This window comes from Mya arenaria, chromosome 2, assembly GCF_026914265.1.
Source record: "Mya arenaria isolate MELC-2E11 chromosome 2, ASM2691426v1".
NCBI lineage: Eukaryota > Metazoa > Mollusca > Bivalvia > Myida > Myidae > Mya > Mya arenaria.
The window spans coordinates 57,287,530-57,305,768 of NC_069123.1; the positions used below are offsets into that span (position 1 = coordinate 57,287,530).

Below are 18,239 nucleotides of genomic sequence, written 5' to 3' on the forward strand. Positions count from 1 at the left end.
TTTGCATTTAAAATGCCTAACAGCTTATGTTTAATTGAAATATGGAAGAAATTTACTGGAAACTTTGTGCTATTGGTAACTTGTCTGCTTGGAGTACTTCGACATCATCATATTCAGCTGCTCCTGATCTCGTGGCGTTATTTTAATTCTGTTAAGTGTTTTGATAAATGCAGTGTCCTCTTTTTGTCTTGCCACTGTTTTGTCAGTCTTGTATTTGTTGCAGCCTCCCATGGATCTTTTTTGTCATTGCGTAAAATAGTCCAAATTATGTACCGGATTATGTATATTGCCGTATACTTTGTACTGAATGTTAAGCGCTCTTAGTGACTGCGCCTAGTTGTATAACAAAAATAACAACAGCAAACTCAACTAAATCATGTCCTGTTCTAATGATAGAGTTAAAAACCGCATCAAGATTGTGCCTGTTATCCCGCTTATTTGCGAGAAGGGAGTTAGTAAATTCTGACAAAATCTTCCTTGATTGATAGAGTAAAGGGGGTCAGAGACGTTTTCGTGTGTGTAAACCCATCTGTGTCAGCTTCTATTGAAAGCAACAGCTTGTAACAAACTGACGAGAGTCAACAGTTCAAGGTGAAACTAGCTCCTTTGTAAATCAACATCAAATCTGATCATTCCACACGTGCTGTAATCTAATTTTATAAATTCTACTTATTCCTTTTTGTCTTTGAGTTTAAACCAAGATATTTTCCAGAATTCGAATTTTAACAAAAACTGAACAATTACCATTTCTTCTCTAGAATTCTTGTTAACAAGTAAACACTATTTCTCATCAGACAAAATAAGCGAAGAAATGTTTGCGGTCGCATAAACGGACGCTGATTCATGTCCACTGGTTGTGCAAGAGAAAACAACACAGTATTTCAATACTGTATACAGAAGTGCTCACTTAGGGATGCATGAAGTGATTCAATAACATTGTACATACATGTGATATTGAATCAAGTTTTTTTATGAAATACAATTTATCCCTTAAGTAAACTTGGCCACGGGACGAAGACGAATGTAGCATTAGTAACGCATTTGTCCCTCAGGACGGTCCAGAGTTCGCCTCCCAGACACACTTCTATCATCATGTAAGGTACTTCAGGTCCTTAAATGTCCGGTGTAATCTGAAGCACGAATGGTGTGAAGTGATAAATTGTGTGACCTCGGGATTGAAAACCACAAAATCGAAAGCAAAGACTATCATTCCATTAATTGAGCCCATTTGCCTCCCTAAGTTTTCAGTTCAATCAAACCACTTTGACTTGACTGAGCCATGTATATATTCCCTAAATGTACTTCGAATATTTTTCAAAACAACATTTGTTTTAAAAAACGTGTTTAATATTTGGGAAGCCCATCTGACGATTAAGTTTTTGCGCAACTTCGCCATGATTTTCTTTTCGTTCAGTATTTTCCCCCGTTGCCTTGTCCCCACAATCTGGTGTTTCCGCATTATCTTTAATGCGATCGTCCGGCTAGCGTCGTTGTTGATCTGAACCTGCGAGATAGCACCATGGCTAATGCAGTAATATGCTAGGAAATAGACGATAGTAGATATCAATACCTGATCTTTAACGAACGCCCGGTTATGGTCGTTGTTGATCTGTAACTGCATGGAAACACCCTGGTTAATGCAGCAATATACTAGGAAATAAGGATATAAATACATGATCTTTAACGCGAACGTCCGGCTAGCGTCGTTGTTGATCTTGACCTGCATTGAAACACCATGATCAAAGCAGTAATATGCTAGGACATAAACATATTGAAGTATCAATACCTGCTCTTCAGCTTGAACTTATCATAATTACAAAAGCCGAATCCAAACGCATAGTGTCATAATAAAATCATGTTTCCCTCAACATATTGTTTCATTATCAGCTATAACTAAAACATGTTCAATTATTATAACCCCTGTGCGTTTTCCAAAACAACAACATCACCACAACCACCACCACCACCACCACCACCACCACCACCACCACCACCACCACCAACAACAACAACAACAAAAAACAACTCAGGCGGTAACCGATTAATCATACCTTCCATTGACCTGTACTTATTAAACATCTAAGCGTGTTTACTGAATCAAAACTACAGTAAATATCATATTTGCTAACTTGCATTCGATTTAGACTTCATAGATATGATAATAAGCAAAAACTGTGCCAAACGTGCATGAGTGTTCTTTGTTAATCTATGGCACTTTTTGTTTGCGTATTGTAAGAAAGAAAAAAAATCTTTTGACAGTCGTTAAATGCTTGGTTCTTAAGATTGACGTTCTAATATTTTCTAAAGCTACTGCGGTAATCCAAATAGATTGTCTAACATTAATGCCAACAAACTTGAGTTTTTTTACTTTGTATAAACATTCTAAGACAATCGGAGCATATCCAACATAAGAAATAAAAAAAAAACTTTAATAAAAAAGACAACTTATGTAAAAACAATCATTGTTCCTGAGCTTTGCAATTTAGGATTGTTTTTACGAATAACTTTTTTTCTTTCATGCTTTACGATGAAATATGGGGGTTTAACAGTGAAATAACAACAGTGAAAATATCAATTTGATATTTTCACTGCAAAATAAGGAGTGAAAATATCAACTTTCAGAACTACTTTTAAATTCCTTTGTTTTTACATGTACTTGCCTTGATCAAAACAGAACATTGGACTTCAGTAAATTATGTCAAAAAATGTTAAAAAAAGAAATATTTTATAAATTTAAATAAATATATAATTGGAAATAACAACTTACCGTTTATTACCGGTTATCCCGTTTATCAAACATTTTACTGATCTTTGAAGCTGAATGTTCGAACATTTGCTTTCATACCAAACAAATTACAGACAAAAACAACTGTTCGAACATAAATAAAATTTTATATCCTCGTTCAAATGTATTTTAAACTGTTAACCGTTGTAGTACGTAAAATGAGCTTCCTGGAGAATTCACACAATTTACAGATAGATCCGATATTTTTTTTACCCCACCCACACCTCAAAATGTGTCAACAAACTAGCGTGGCATTTACTTTTTATCTGGAAAACAAACATTTTAAATCGAAACAGACTGGTCTCTGACAGTAAGATGACTGAATATTAACTTACACGCGTACATGCAGTCTTAAACTAAGAAGAATGGTTAAAATCCAATGAGTATCCACATTTGTTTTGCTAACACATTTGACCTTCCAAATTTTCATTCTTTAAATAGCGGCGTAGTAATTTGGTTTTGTATTCATGCCCATCTTAAAATAAAAAGTGTTTTCATTATTTTTTAGAACATTTTTTGTGCACTAATAATACTTCATTGTTTAATGTTCATAAAGCTTTGCAATAAAAAACGAGCGAATATTAAGCTATAAGAATGAATAGCAGAGAACTATTTCTCAGCAAACCGAAAGTAGAAAAGTTGACAGCTATAACTATGCATGAGGGGCGCCCCACGGGTAGCGGCCTAAAGCCCACCCTTTTCAAAAAGGGGGTAATTCAGAAATAAATAAAAAAAACAACAAATAAAACTCCGAAAATAAGCATAAAAGAAACAGAAAATTTGTTTATTTCGATGTAAGATCGTATTTTATTTCACTCGTGATCATAAAAAAACTACATTTTCACTCGTGGCTTCGCCACTCGTGAAAATATGTTTTTCTATGACACTCGTGAAATAAAATACGGTCTTACACCGAAATAAACAAATATCCTCTATATATGTAATAAAAACCCTTCTGACACTTACCAGATTTCCAAGTTACTGTAACACCACTTTCAAACAAACAGAAAAATCAAGATCGTTCTTTTCTGAACATTAATTCAACAAACCATTTCTGATTAATTTAAATATCATGCTAAAGAACTAGTTACAGCAATTATATGACAGCAAATATATTCTAAGAATGAGTCTAATATGCAATTATTTTAATCTGCAGAATTCAGGTTTTAGCTTGAAATATTCAATCAATCTGGTGAAATCGAATGGACATTTTTAAGACGATTTAGTACTATGAATTTTGATAGGATAGTTGTTTAGTATTTTGATAAGAAACAACTGATTATAACTTGGCGTTCTTGGTTAAAAGTGTATTATCTAAATGCAAATACTAATTAACCGTTTTTATTTACATTAACATGTAAGGCTATATTGACACGAAAAGTTGACGTTAGGTCATCTTTATAACAAACTATTTGAAGCACGCTCAAGAAGAGAAATTTACTAATATACAATTTCCTCGTCTCTATATGCTTGTTTGAAATCATCAAGATTGCTGATAAATTGTAAGATCTGCAAAATGCGTAGGATCTAAAGATGATTTATTTCAGAATGTAACATGATTGTTTATCAAAATATTAATATAATACAATCTTGTTGATGGATATTTGATAGTTCAATAACAATAACAAATAATCTGTCTTCGATTCAGCGTACATACTTTAAACATTTTATATGGTATTGGCGTATGGATAAAAACACAATACCTTTGAAAAAAAATCAATAAAAAAATAGTTATACAGTGCAGCTTGATTATATTAAAACATTAAAAGCTAAATATTGAAATAAATAAAAACACATGGTTTACAAAACAACGAGAGCACCGCAAAGTCAGACGCCGGGTATACCGTCAGGTAATACTATAAATACCTTAGCATACAAAAAACTTTAAGACAATCAAACAAAATGCTCATTTTTTTCTGAAGATTCATTATTTTTTTTAATTATTTCCTTATCTTTATCACAGAATCAGGAATGTGAACGCATTTCAATGTTTGTAATGATTCGAAAGCCGAAGGTAACTGAATGGATGTCCTCGGCAGTATATATGTATTATCTATAGGCAGTTTACAATTGTTATTTTAGATTTAACCCTTGGATTGAACACCAGTACATAGGAACTGTAAAAGTGAATTAATTTTACTACAGGGTCCCATGTTTTACCCATGTAGAACCTTCTCCCCGAAGAAATCTCCTCGTTGGCGGTAGCGCATGTTTTGGTCATCTGTCCCTTGACGTCCCGATTGACGTCGGCTTCGTCACCTTCACCTTTACACGTTGACAAACGCTGGGGTCAAAAACAAGAATGTTCGAGCTTGTGAAATCGGTATGTTTATCATTCTTACATTTAGAATCAAATGCAATTACCTAAGCATGGCAACGTTTTGTTTCCATAGCGGCTTAACTTTTCTCTTTTCATCACGAGCAAAAATGGGAAAATAAAATAACCAGTTTCGGGACAAATACGCTCACTCATCATGTTTCTATAAATACTAGCCGTATATTATGATTGGCTTGATGCGAATATGTTGCCAACACAATCCAGGAAGAAAAACGTTTGATCTGATTATTTTGCTATTGAAGACGGTTAATCTGTCCCGGTATTCGAAGTTATCACAATAATCAACAATTCCCTACCGTCAATTAGTACATTTGTGCAGGAAAAATAAAACCGTTGGAATTCACCGTTTGTTTTAATATATTGGAGATTTCAGTATTAAATCATCAAAAGAATCGAGCAAAAACATACAAAATACTTTATATTATCATGACTGCGCATAATTTTGGCGTTTTCAAACATACTGTTCATGCACATAAAAGAATTCTTGTATATATTTATAGACTGCTCTTATCTAGATGTATGACACTCACTTGTCGAATTATTGAAAAGCTAGCTGTGTTAAAGGATTAGCAGGTAATCCTTGAATATCTAATAACACAGTTGTCAAAACTGACATAATTTATATCACTTTTTATTACCCACTTTGTGCGGTAAACTTGATTCCGATAATCGATACAATGAGTGAAAGCATACATAGTACAAAAAAGCAATACTAGTGCATGTTCAGAGAAATAAGGAATCACTTGTCTTAAATCGTTTCTTCAGAAGGTTTATGGATTGAACACATATATCCAAATTACTAAACACTCTTTGACAAGTTCGACAACTCTATTTTTTTTATAGTTATGACAACTTATTAGACAACTCATCACAATTACGGTGCCAACCACCGCCCAGAGCACAACATGTTCAACCTCTATATATAATTTATGTCTACTTCTCTTTGGAGGTACTCTCTGCATCCCTTGCCGGAAAATGCACTCAGTCTGGTGTAAGCGTGTCTAAAAACAACAGGGAAAGAAACACTATCTATTGGCATATCATCTGACAAAACGCAAACCGGGTGACCCTTTCAAACTAATATGTGTTCACCACTACCGTAAGAAATATGTTAGCGTTTCAAGAAACTGGTGCAGTATGAGCAATATAAATACTTGTAGGTATGTCTGTTATTTCAACATGTCTAGTTTAAAATATATCATTTTCTTCTTTGTTGATTAATAAGGTTGATATAAGATGCATATTATCAGTTTAGGAGAAAACAATACTTTACCACAATTTAGATTTTGTTGTTGTTTGTCCTTAAATATCTCAAGAAAATCTTAAAATTGCTCCTCTTTTATGCATGACAGTTGCAGTGGTGTTTTTGTCGTTATTAACAGATGGTGAACAGATATTGACAACATTGAAGGGTACTACTTATAACTCAACAGGAATCTTAAAGACTTACACTAACATTTTCAATGTTTCTTTACCGGGCTAAGATAACGAATGACCGTTGTCATAGACAAAAAGTGTGTGTGATTGCTTTTGGTAATTCATGCATAGTATTTAAAGACAGTTTCACATGAAAACATTTTAAAATGTTGTGTGAGCTAAACATGACGGCATTCCTACAACACTGTTAAAGGAACATGACGCTTACGTCACAATAAAAAGAAACTATTTTGTTTCTGCTTAAATATGAACGGCTAATGTATTGCCTCTTTTCCATATTTTCGCAAATGTGCATCCGCAACCATATCCGCCTCCTTGTCCGTAGATTAAAATATCGCTTAAGTAGAAAGTAACTAGAAACTTGTCCATGCATTCGCAACGCATCCGTATCCGTATCCGCATCCGTGAACGGCCGCCTAGTATGTGCCTTTTGACGGATACATGTATAAAAATAGCTGACGGAACGCAAGTTCGACTTTTACAGAATATGTCGAAAACCTAATCGAACTAGTTCTGGAACAGTTTGTTGTCTATGATGCTAAATGAGAAACACTTAGCAATCTATCGCAAATGCTATCAAATTAGACAGCATTACATGTTATGTTTTTATAAAACGCAGTGCTGAAAGCGCGACGGCCGTGTTTTAATCCCTTTTACACAGGCAGCAAAAATCGAATCCAATTTTTTTTTGAGTGGTCTAAAACCATTACCTATAAGTGCCAGTCATTACCCAAGAAAAGGTTATGTAAACTGATGAATAACTAGTGTGGAGTTATTCAAATAAAATCTGATATTGGCTAAGGATGTTTTTACTAATTCAAGTACAAAAAGTAAGACAGGGTAGGTAGAGTAGATAGGATCTTTAAGTCAACTCATTTTCATTTTCTGGTAATTATATATAATTAACTTTTCCCCTTGGTTCCTCACCAAGATTCATTTATAATTATTTGGATTGCTATGACGTTCACATTAACGTTGTAATTTAATGAACGTATTCAAATAAGGCAGTATTTTAAGTAGAACTATTTTTAACCGCATAACATCATACTCCCCATTTGTAACCCCGATGTAATTATTCTATTAACATGTCATGTAAAAAAAATAGATCTGATGATATCTGATTTCGATTTTCGTTACAGAAGTATCTAGCCCTATTGTCTACAACCTCAAAAAGTTGTAAAACAACATTTTCTTATGGTGAGTTGGAGTGAAATGTCCCCGTTCAAGAGTTAATAAAACATGTGCGTTTGGGAATTATTCGTGAAGACAAGCGCTTAGGGATGTGCAAATACGGGCTAGCGTTTGCGGATTTTATGCAAAAGCTGTCTAAGACGTCGATCAATATTGAATTTAAAAGTCGAAAAATATTGCCATCTCATACTATAACAATTTTATCTCAACCATTATACGATACGTAGAATGCGATGTCAAGGAAACCAATTAAACAGATAAAGTTTATTCTGCAGCGAAAAATAGAACATCTAGATGAGATTTTATATCCTTAGGATATAAAAGAGTTGTGAAATAAACGAAATAGACGGAAAGTAAGATCGTAAGACTTTCGCTTTCTGTATCTAGATTAATATCCGTAAACTGATTTGTGGAAATGTTCAACATTTAACAGGTATTGCTCGTTAACGGGCCACCTGTCTGTCCCACAGGTGTTGTAGGTGATGAAGGGTGCATACGTCTAAAACATCGGTTTGAAGTATCAGTTTAACGGTTGTGCTGCAAAAAATGGACCAAGTTCACCAATGGAGCAAAGGTGGGTTGACTCGTTTTGAAAAAAATCAATGCAAACAGCAACATTTTGTAAGAAAATAAAACCAAACTATATGAAAGTTAAGGAAACGATCAAATACATTGAATCTAATATATCGCTGTCAAGCCATACAGAAGGAGTCAAGAACGTTACTGATATTGATGGTAAATGTTTCCGTCGATACTGCCAATGTCTGACGCGCGTCTGTCAGAGAGTAATGTTTCCGTCGATACTGCCAATGTCTGACGCGCGTCTGTCAGAGAGTAATGTTTCCGTCGATACTGCCAATGTCTGACGCGCGTCTGTCAGAGAGTAATGTTTCCGTCGATACTGCCAATGTCTGACGCGCGTCTGTCAGAGAGTAATGTTTCCGTCGATACTGCCAATGTCTGACGCGCGTCTGTCAGAGAGTAATGTTTCCGTCGATACTGCCAATGTCTGACGCGCGTCTGTCAGAGAGTAATGTTCCGTCGATACTGCCAATGTCTGACGCGCGTCTGTCAGAGAGTAATGAGACAACAGTTCTAAAAGTTGAATCTCAAGGATTTATGCGTCAGACCCGTCCACCACCCCACACCCTATCATTTCTTTCACGATATGAGCACCTGTCTGTCTCATGCGAGGTTAATGTTGTTAAACTTGCAGTGATTGGCACATTAACTGTGTTTCCGAGATATGATATGGTACCTTTTCTAAGTGGAGAAGGTGTTACACCAGAACAACATGTCATATGCGTTTGTTTAGAACATGTATGGAAGTTAAATTAAGTTAGTCTTATTTTTTATTTTTTGTAAGTATCCGTCTATTACAGCAATTGAAGAGGTATTTTATCCTGCTGTTCAGAAATTGATAGCAATCAATTTCCGCAATCTGCACAGAAAAAAATAATAACCTGTATGTACGCCGAAGACAGTACACCGTTAATCATATAATTGTAAGTAAAAAACTGAATGCACATGCCATATCTTAATGATTCAGACATGCACATAACATTTTTTTCGCTTTCTATATCTAGATAATCTTTTGTAAACTGATTTGCAGAAATGTTTTACATTTATTCTAGAAATATCGCACCGATCAATCTATGGAAGTACAGTTTCCATGGTTCAAAGCTCACTCCACTGAATATAAGAAATCAGAAATACATCGATATTGAAATCAAATCTTAAGGTGTTTACCATCAGCCATATGTCTCATGGACACATAAATGGCCTTCTAAAGATATAAGCAGAGAGGAAAACGTTGAATAAGATTTAACTCCTTTTTGCTTAGGCACATATGTACACCATAATGTTTACATATGTGACAAATATCCACCAAAGTGTTCAGCCCATTGAAGAAGAAGAGGAAAAATACGTTTACACAGTCAAATATATCATTCTTTGGTGCATGATTGAAACATGCTGATTATTCCGGGATTTTTTTATGAGACTTATTATATTTATGATTGTGCAATAATTAGTGAACCTAATGAGATATGAATGGCTGTAATAAAACAACAACGCTAAGATTCAGGTCGGACACGTGGTTATATCTTGAAGGCTGATATACAAAGGCGTGCCCCTTATCTTTATAAATGATGCTTTTTACATCTTTGAATCCATGTGTTTAAAATATTAGGCTTCAAACAAACTGAAGAAATAAAAACATAATATCAACAGAGTGAACGTAATTGTACAGTAAATGGTGAACTCTTGTAATAACTTAAGTACTCAAAACATTTACTCCAATATGGCCAGAATTTCCAGCAACGGTTCCTTTCATGTATAACTTTATTTGCAGGACATGTATTTGTTCTGTTTTCTGGAAATACATTACCGAATAAACTTTTAAGTGGAGTGTATAGACTATTTGCCCTATATTCTTTGATCGCTCTTTGTTTTCACGAAAATGGCCATTAACATAGGTTCTTCTTGTTAGCTTTATTTTCTTTGGCTATATGTTGATGGATCTACAAGCTTAACAAGTGAATACAAACGAAAACTGACTGACCTCTTAAATCGAATTACACGTTTTAGATGGCAACTTGTTGTAACTTAAACACTGATTCTTTGGGTTTTGAATTCTTCTCTTCGACGGTTTTCCCGTCTGTATTTCTGTAACAGTTGGACACAATGCAGACCATGGACGCTTTGGTCAACTTATTTATTGCCTTCAGTTATTGGATAACATTATTGTTATTAATTAATGAAAAACTATTGACAAGCATGAACGTCAATGAAATCTGAAGAACGACTATTGCAGACTCCAGTATAGGGATCGCCCCCACGAACTCCTGTTTACTAGACAAGTGCTGTAGTCACTGAGCTATGGAACAGCCGCATAATTATGTGTGTCATAGAGCCACGATGAAGTCAATGATATTTTCCAAACCTAGCAAACCAGAGCACGGTGCCAATGCTTTTGCACCTGAATGTAAACTTGTGTATAAAAATTATTCAATGTTTGCTGGCATTTTAGAACTGTTACTATTAGTTTATATTGTTAGACCAGATTAAACAAAGGCTGATTTAGCTTAGAACAATGTTGCAGGGGTTGTTAACGGATCAGTCTGAACTATGTAAGCTGAACATGTCGATGGTTTATATATTTTCTAGGTTTTATTAAATATCATTTGTTGTAGAAAACTCATGCCGTGCGCCAGATATTTGTAAAAAAGAATACCTTTTGTATTTAAGCTTATTTTGCTGGCACTTTTTTGTAAAATTCATAAAAATAAGTACTAACACAAAAAAACGTAAAACAAAAGACCATGTTTAACTTTGACTGACCTTTCCATACGTATGTGAAACACTATAGAAACAAGCTCAGTGGCAAAAAGTTTAAACATAAACCCGGTTAAATGGCACTAGGTAGACGCCAATGCTTAATAAGGTATGGATTTATGCATATTCGCGCTTTCGGAAGTCAAAATATACTTGAAACATTCGCGCAGAGGGACCTTTGTAAGAACCGTCAGTTTAAAGCGCCGCTTCGTCTACCAGTTATGTACTGCTATTTCCTGAATTGTGGAGAATGAAAATGGAAATCCCTGCCAAGAAAAAATCAATTTTGTTCGAATTTATGCAATATTTTAAAGATAAACTGCCAACATAAATATTTGAAAAGAACATTTTTTGTTTATAAACAATTCACACATTTTCATTATCTTAGCTCTGTAAAGTCTGGATGCTGGTGCATAATTGAATGATGCATTCTTGCAAAGATTAATGGTATGATTAAATGTACAAAAAACATTTATATCAGTTTGGTATTTTGTGATTTTGTATTATTTACTTTAAAAAAAGTACAGGAATGAATGTATGTTCCCGTTTCCATGTAATGAATGGTGCATCTTTGCAAACCAACAGGATACCAAGTCGCCCGATGTATAACGATCGAAATCTTATGACCAGCATGCTAGTAAGTTGACTACGTTGCCCACCAGCTCTTTATTATTTGTTACATTTTGGATAATCATTTCGGAACACGTTATTCAAATACTAGCTTGTATTTGGTTGGTTAGAATGGTCGGAACATGTTAACAATTCTTATAATAAAGTTCGAATGTTCATAAATCAAACGATAAAGGTTGCAGAACTTCGAACTTGTGCCGTATCTTTCATTGCAACCATTTTCACAACATGTTAACCAATGAATCGGTCGTATAGTACAAGGAAAGTATGAGCACGTTTGGTTCGGAAACTATTAGGCCTGGTGAAAGTCAACAGTGTCCGAGAATGCGGAATGACTATATATAAAGAAATCATTGCATTCACAGTATGTTTGGTAACAATAAAGTAAATGCCAATGCCGTCGCAGTATGCTTCTGTTCTACTTTTGCTCCACATGACAATACAGGCACATCAGTACACATCCAAACAGGAGATTGAAATTCAGATTTTTTCCTTTTTTATTATTTTAAAAACCGTCAATAATAAGTTTTATCACAATTATAACACTAACAATACATGTACAAAATGTTTTCATAACAATAACATCCGATGCTAGAGAGAACATCGTTTATACTAGCATATAAATCAGACCCAATAAAAACGAATACATATGAATGCATAGTCTCGGCAATATGAAGTGCTCTAGATGCCAGCTGTTCCTGACACTAACTCTTCAAGACACCAAACAATACCAAGGATTACGTTACATTAATCAATATCTGGTTTAAAGTATGCCGATGAAAATGTATGCATACTATTACATATTCAATTACAATTTCTGTTTACATTTTCCACCGAGGTAAACTTTGAACTACTCATCAATTTTATAACACACGATGAAATGCCTAACTGTTACAGAACGATAAATTCTTTACTTGAACCACTTTTATAACTCTTCCAATTTTAAACTAAATAGCTTCCACAGTTGGTACTGTTCAGTCAAAATGCAGTGTTCTTTGAGGTCATTCTCATCACGCTGAGTTCAACAATTTGCACAATTCGCACAGCATCACATTACGGGATTTTAAATCCCAAAGCCCTACAGAGTTGTGTCTCTTGTTTGTCAGTCACGTGATCAGAAGTCTCTGTCCCAGCCAGTGAGGTCATCGGGAGGCGGAGTCTCCTCATCATCCGGGTAGTCATCAAAATTAGTTGTGTCCACCATGTTTTTGATCTGTCATAGAAAACGGATATTACTTTTTGTTTGACCTATGGCAATCACTGACTATTTTCCACGCTATAGCAAAATTCCAAACAAATAGATGTTTAAAAAAACACACATAGTTATGTTACCTTCGGCTGTATGGGTGCGGTGAGAGTGTGTTTTCGGAGGCCCTCCCAGTTGTAGCCCTCGAACCACTTGTGCTTTTGGATCTCCCGAATACCGCCACGCCCAAACCCTAGACGATCCGTCGGGGTATCCCTGCATACAACGGATATAATGAGGTGATATTTGCGGAGAGTATACATGCCTTGCTCTGTACACTAAGTTACCATGCCATTCCTCTAACATTATAGGCAAAGGTATTCAAAATTCATGTCGGTAAATTTGAATTTAATCACAATGATACTTGTATATATACTGTATCTGAATTCATTTTGTGTCTTGAGTAATACTTTAATTTAGGTTTTAATTTTCTATTTACGGGGAATTAAGAACCGCATGTTTATAAACGTTAAGTCCAATATATATATATATATATATATATATATATATATATATATATATAGATGTCTTCATTATTATCCAAACATTAACTTAGCATGAGCATCAGAAAGCTTATCATCGTCTGATTTTCCTTAAACATGTTTGATTTGTTCAAAGTTTCCTAGTTCATTTCGTTCTTAACATTTTTTTTATCTATACCCGTACCTGCATAGTTTCTTGATGAGGTTTGTGGCATTTTTCGTGATTTTCCGCGGGAATTCTATGGTATCGATGCCTTTCAGAATGATATTGTAGGTCTTCATAGGGTCTTGGCCGGAAAAGGGCGGACTGAATATGAAATTAATGAATATAAACATCCTTTTAATACAATATTACAGAAAAAACATTCTGTCTGCAAATCATTTATCATGCACGTGCACCAATTGAAAATATTTACGATATCTTTGCATTGCTGATAGCAGAATTTTTTTTAACAACTTTAAATTGAATGATTTATTCTGTAAAGTTTTTAAGTCATCAAACCGTTATTTTTTTCAGATTGTATTCGAATAGCTTTGTTTTTAAAATTTAATGAAATTAAAGGGACTAGACTCCAAATGATACTGTTGTTAAAACAAAATGGTCAAAAACTTTTATACAATTGATAACGTTGTATACTACGCATTGAATCTTACGTGCATATGTATCGCATCGCTAACGACGCAGTTTTTGCGTATTTTTGCAACACCTTCTACTACTACAACTACTACTAATTATAAAGATTATTGTTATAAAAAGGAAGAAAGAAGAACCGTGTGGTCACCTGCCCGTGAGGAGCTCAAACATGAGTATTCCGAGTGACCAATAGTCCGCGGTGATGTCGTGGCCCTTATTAAGGATCACTTCCGGTGCTACGTACTCCGGCGTCCCGCAAAACGTCCACGTCTTCCGACCAAGACCAACTTTCTTTGCAAAACCGAAGTCAACCTGTAATTAAGAGTAAGTTAAATACATCATTAAGAATTAAATCTGGATTTTAATCGAAAATTTCCGATCTTTGTTATCTTGGCATAGTGGGTCTATTCAATGTTTGTGACAAATTCGCTATGGGTGCATCTTTAATGATTGTGAATACTGCGAACCTACCAGTTTACAGTAGCCATGTCCGTCTAAGAGCAGGTTTTCTGGCTTGAGGTCCCTGTAGACAACGCCCTTACTGTGCAAGTACGTGAACGCCTCCAGCACGCACCCTGTGTAGAACCGTGTGGTATTGTCGTCAAACGAACCCCTGCACACAATGTTAGAAACAGAAAGTTACTAGACTGAACCATTTGTGACATTTTTAAACATATAAATTATATGTATGTTCATTTGGCTGTATTTCTGTTCTACAAGTATGTTTGGGGAACTAGTTATTTCTACAGAATGAACTCTTTTATCATGGCATTGAAATGTGCTGATATAATGGAAATATGTTTTCATTTGTTTTATCCAGATTAACTATACTGCAGCATACTCAGTACCGAATGCCAGGTGCACACTGTGATTGCGTCTAATTGTACAACAATGAAAATAATAATGTCCTGAACTAATGACAGAATGAAAAAAAACCCGCATGTTTCAAGTGTGCCTGACAAAACCTTCCTTGAAGGATAGAGTAAAGGGGGTCTGAGGCGGTTACGTGTGTGTAAACCCATTTGTGTCAGCTTCTATTGCAGGCAACATCTAGTAACATACTGACGAGAGTCAACAGTTCAAGGTAAAATAGTTCCTTAAGTTTGTAGATCAACATTACATTTGCACATTCCACACGAGCTGCACTCTTATATTAGAACATTCTATTTCTTTCTATTTGTCTTTGAGATTAAATCTAGATTTTCTCCAGAAACTGTACAAATATTGAACCAGTACAAATTCTTCTCTAGAATTCTTGTTAACATGTATACATTATTTCTCATCTGACAAAAGGGGGGCGGTGCAAAAGAGTTGTCAACGAAGACTGACTCATATCCACTGGTTGTGTAACAGGAAACCACATATATCATTTCAAAACTCTATACAATATTGCACAATCCAGAATGCATGAAGTGAAACAATGGCAGTGTACCATGCATGCAACTCACACGATTGCGTATTAAGCTTTTAAATGCTACGATTTGTCCCTTGATTAAACTTGGCCACGGGAGTTTATTTACCTTGTAATGATCATTTTTCGCCAAATGAAAGTAGTATTAGTCACTCACTTGTCCCTCAGGACGGTCCAGAGTTCGCCTCCCAGACACACCTCCATCATCATGTACAGGTACTTCCGGTCCTTAAATGTCCGGTGTAATCTGACAATTGAAGGGATCGTAGTGATTAATTTCATTCACATCAGACCAGTTTTGACTTGGCTTAGCGATGTGGCTTAGCGATGTTCAATATTCATTCTACATGTGTATGTACTTCTATTGCATGTCCTTCATAAAAATATAATCTTTCGTGAACGTGTATACCATTTGGTAAGCTCACCTGACGATAAAGTCCGTGCGTGACTCCGCCATGATTTTCTTCTCGTTCATGATATGCTCCTGTTGCCGCGTCTCCACTATGTGGTGTTTCCGCATTATCTTCAACGCGAACGTCCGACTAGCGTCGTTGTTGATCTGGACCTGCAAGGGAAACACCATGGTTAAAGCAGTAATATGCTAGGAAATAAAGATAGCAATTCCTTGATCTTCTCTGCGAACTAAAATCACCAATAAAGTTATGATTCCTCCACAGGTTTTATTTACCAGTAATTACTAAAACGTGTTTTATTATTATAAACCGTGTGCACCTTCTAAAACAACAACAGCGGCAGGCGTTTAGCGATTCATCAAACATGTTTATGTGATTTAAAGTACAGTAAATATCATATTTTATAACTATACAACCAATTTAGACTTCGATGAATTCATAGATGTTAAGTAAAAACTGTTTATGAATGCGCTTTGTAAATTTTAGTGGCACTTATTGTTGGCCTACTATAAGAATGAAAATTGACGTTGTAATATTTTCAGAATCTATTCCGGCATTTCAAGTAGATTCTTTTTAACATAAAATGGCAACAAACTTGAGTTTTTTTCTATCTTGTACCAGGTCACAGTGCAGAACATTCACTAAGACACTCGAGCATACCCAACATAAAAATCAAACCTTTAGATATAAAGGCAGCATTAAAATGTAAAAGAAAAATGTTGCTAAGAGTTGCAACTTATAATTGTTTTACGAATAATTTATTATACGAAGATAAGAATTTTCTATCCCGCTTCAGTAATAGAAATGCTCCTGACATTTTTAGGGTTTCAAAGTTACTGTAACACCACTTCAAATCAAACAGAAATATCAAGTTCGGTCTTTACTAAACCTCAATATAATTAAATATATCTGAATAAAATTACTTGATACCAAAATATTACAGCAGAAATATTCTTAGAATGAGTATAATAGGCTATAGTTTATATCTGCAGAAATTCAGGTTTTATCTTGAAATATTCAATCATTCATGTGAAAGTGTATGAATCTTTTTAAGACGATTAAGTGTTTTGATAAGAAACAACTGTTCATAACTCGGCGTTCTACGTTAAAAGTGAATGATTTACTATTGACATGTCAATTTGTTAATCTTCCGGTTTGCAGAAAACACAAGCCATTATGGCTGCAAACAATGGACGGACAGGGGGAGATCTGTTTAACTCAAGTTAAAAATGCATTGATAGTCTGGTACTCTTAGCAAAAATCATTATGTGATGCTGCAGATGCCATTATGGCAAACCAACATGATGATGGTTATTATTAGAATGACAATATTAAGACGTTCTTGGAAACACAACCTATTAGGGCTGCAAACAATGAACGAGCAGGGATAAGTCTGTTTAACTCCAGTTCAACATTCCTAATTAGTCTGGTACTCTTAGGAGTACCATTTGTAACACATACATCGAAAATCATTGTGTGACGCTGCTGTCCATCATGGCAATACTATCTTATGATGACGATACTTATATTTTGATAGAAATTCAGTGTTAGTATCGAAATGATAATATTAAGACTGGTACATTACTCAAATGTCAAAGAAGTATGAACACGTGGGCAAATTGTACTGAAATACACATAATATGCTTGGCTTCTTAGAACCACGTCCAAAGTAGGTCCGAAGTAGCATTTGTCTTCCAAAATATGTCAGAACTAGCATTCAACAGCCAGCATGTATCAGAACTAGTAATATCCGTTCTAAATAATAACATTATATGTTAAACAAGAATTCCTTGACCAAAATATTTCCGAACAAATACTCCTTATCCAAAATAGGTCAGAACTAGCATTCTTCTTCAAAATAGGTCAGAACTAGCATTCTTCTTCAAAATAGGTCAGAACTAGCATTCTTCTTCAAAATAGGTCAGAACTTCTTCCCCCAAAAATGTCAAAACTAGCATTCCCCTTTCAAAACTAGGACAGCGCTTACCAGTTCTACCCTGCCGAAGCCGCCGACGCCAAGCGTGGTGACAATACTGAGATCTCCGAGCTTGAGCTTGGCAAACTCCGCGTCAACGCTGAAGTAAACACGTTTGTTAAAATCTTAGAACCCAGTCATAGAAGCAAAATTTACAAACACTCTAAGCGCTATTGAAGACAGAATATTTAACATTAGTATTGGTTGTAAACATCAACAATACATGGTTCGCCAGTTTACTCGGTCATGTTGTTTGATCCTCAGTTACTGATGAACCTTTTTCTATACATAAAAATATGTGACGCGAGAAAGTTGACGTTAGATTACATTTATAACAAAAAAATGACGCACGCTTATATTT

The 18,239-nt window shown here is 35.1% G+C and overlaps 1 protein-coding gene across 3 annotated transcripts in view; it reads right to left on the reverse strand.

Annotated features, from left to right (window-relative positions):
• Nucleotides 1–12,202: 12,202 nt before the first annotated feature.
• The window catches only part of LOC128209038 (cGMP-dependent protein kinase 1-like), a 46,402-nt gene continuing 40,365 nt past the window's right edge, over nt 12,203–18,239 (reverse strand). For all 3 annotated transcript variants that reach the window (XM_052912871.1, XM_052912854.1, XM_052912863.1), the window contains exons 10-17: nt 17,891–17,978; nt 15,916–16,055; nt 15,648–15,737; nt 14,551–14,692; nt 14,228–14,391; nt 13,630–13,752; nt 13,050–13,179; nt 12,203–12,930 (exon numbers count right to left, since the gene is read on the reverse strand). In XM_052912871.1, coding sequence (XP_052768831.1) covers nt 12,832–12,930; nt 13,050–13,179; nt 13,630–13,752; nt 14,228–14,391; nt 14,551–14,692; nt 15,648–15,737; nt 15,916–16,055; nt 17,891–17,978 — 976 coding nt within the window. In that variant the 3' untranslated portion in view covers nt 12,203–12,831. The remainder of the gene's footprint in view (nt 12,931–13,049; nt 13,180–13,629; nt 13,753–14,227; nt 14,392–14,550; nt 14,693–15,647; nt 15,738–15,915; nt 16,056–17,890; nt 17,979–18,239) is intronic.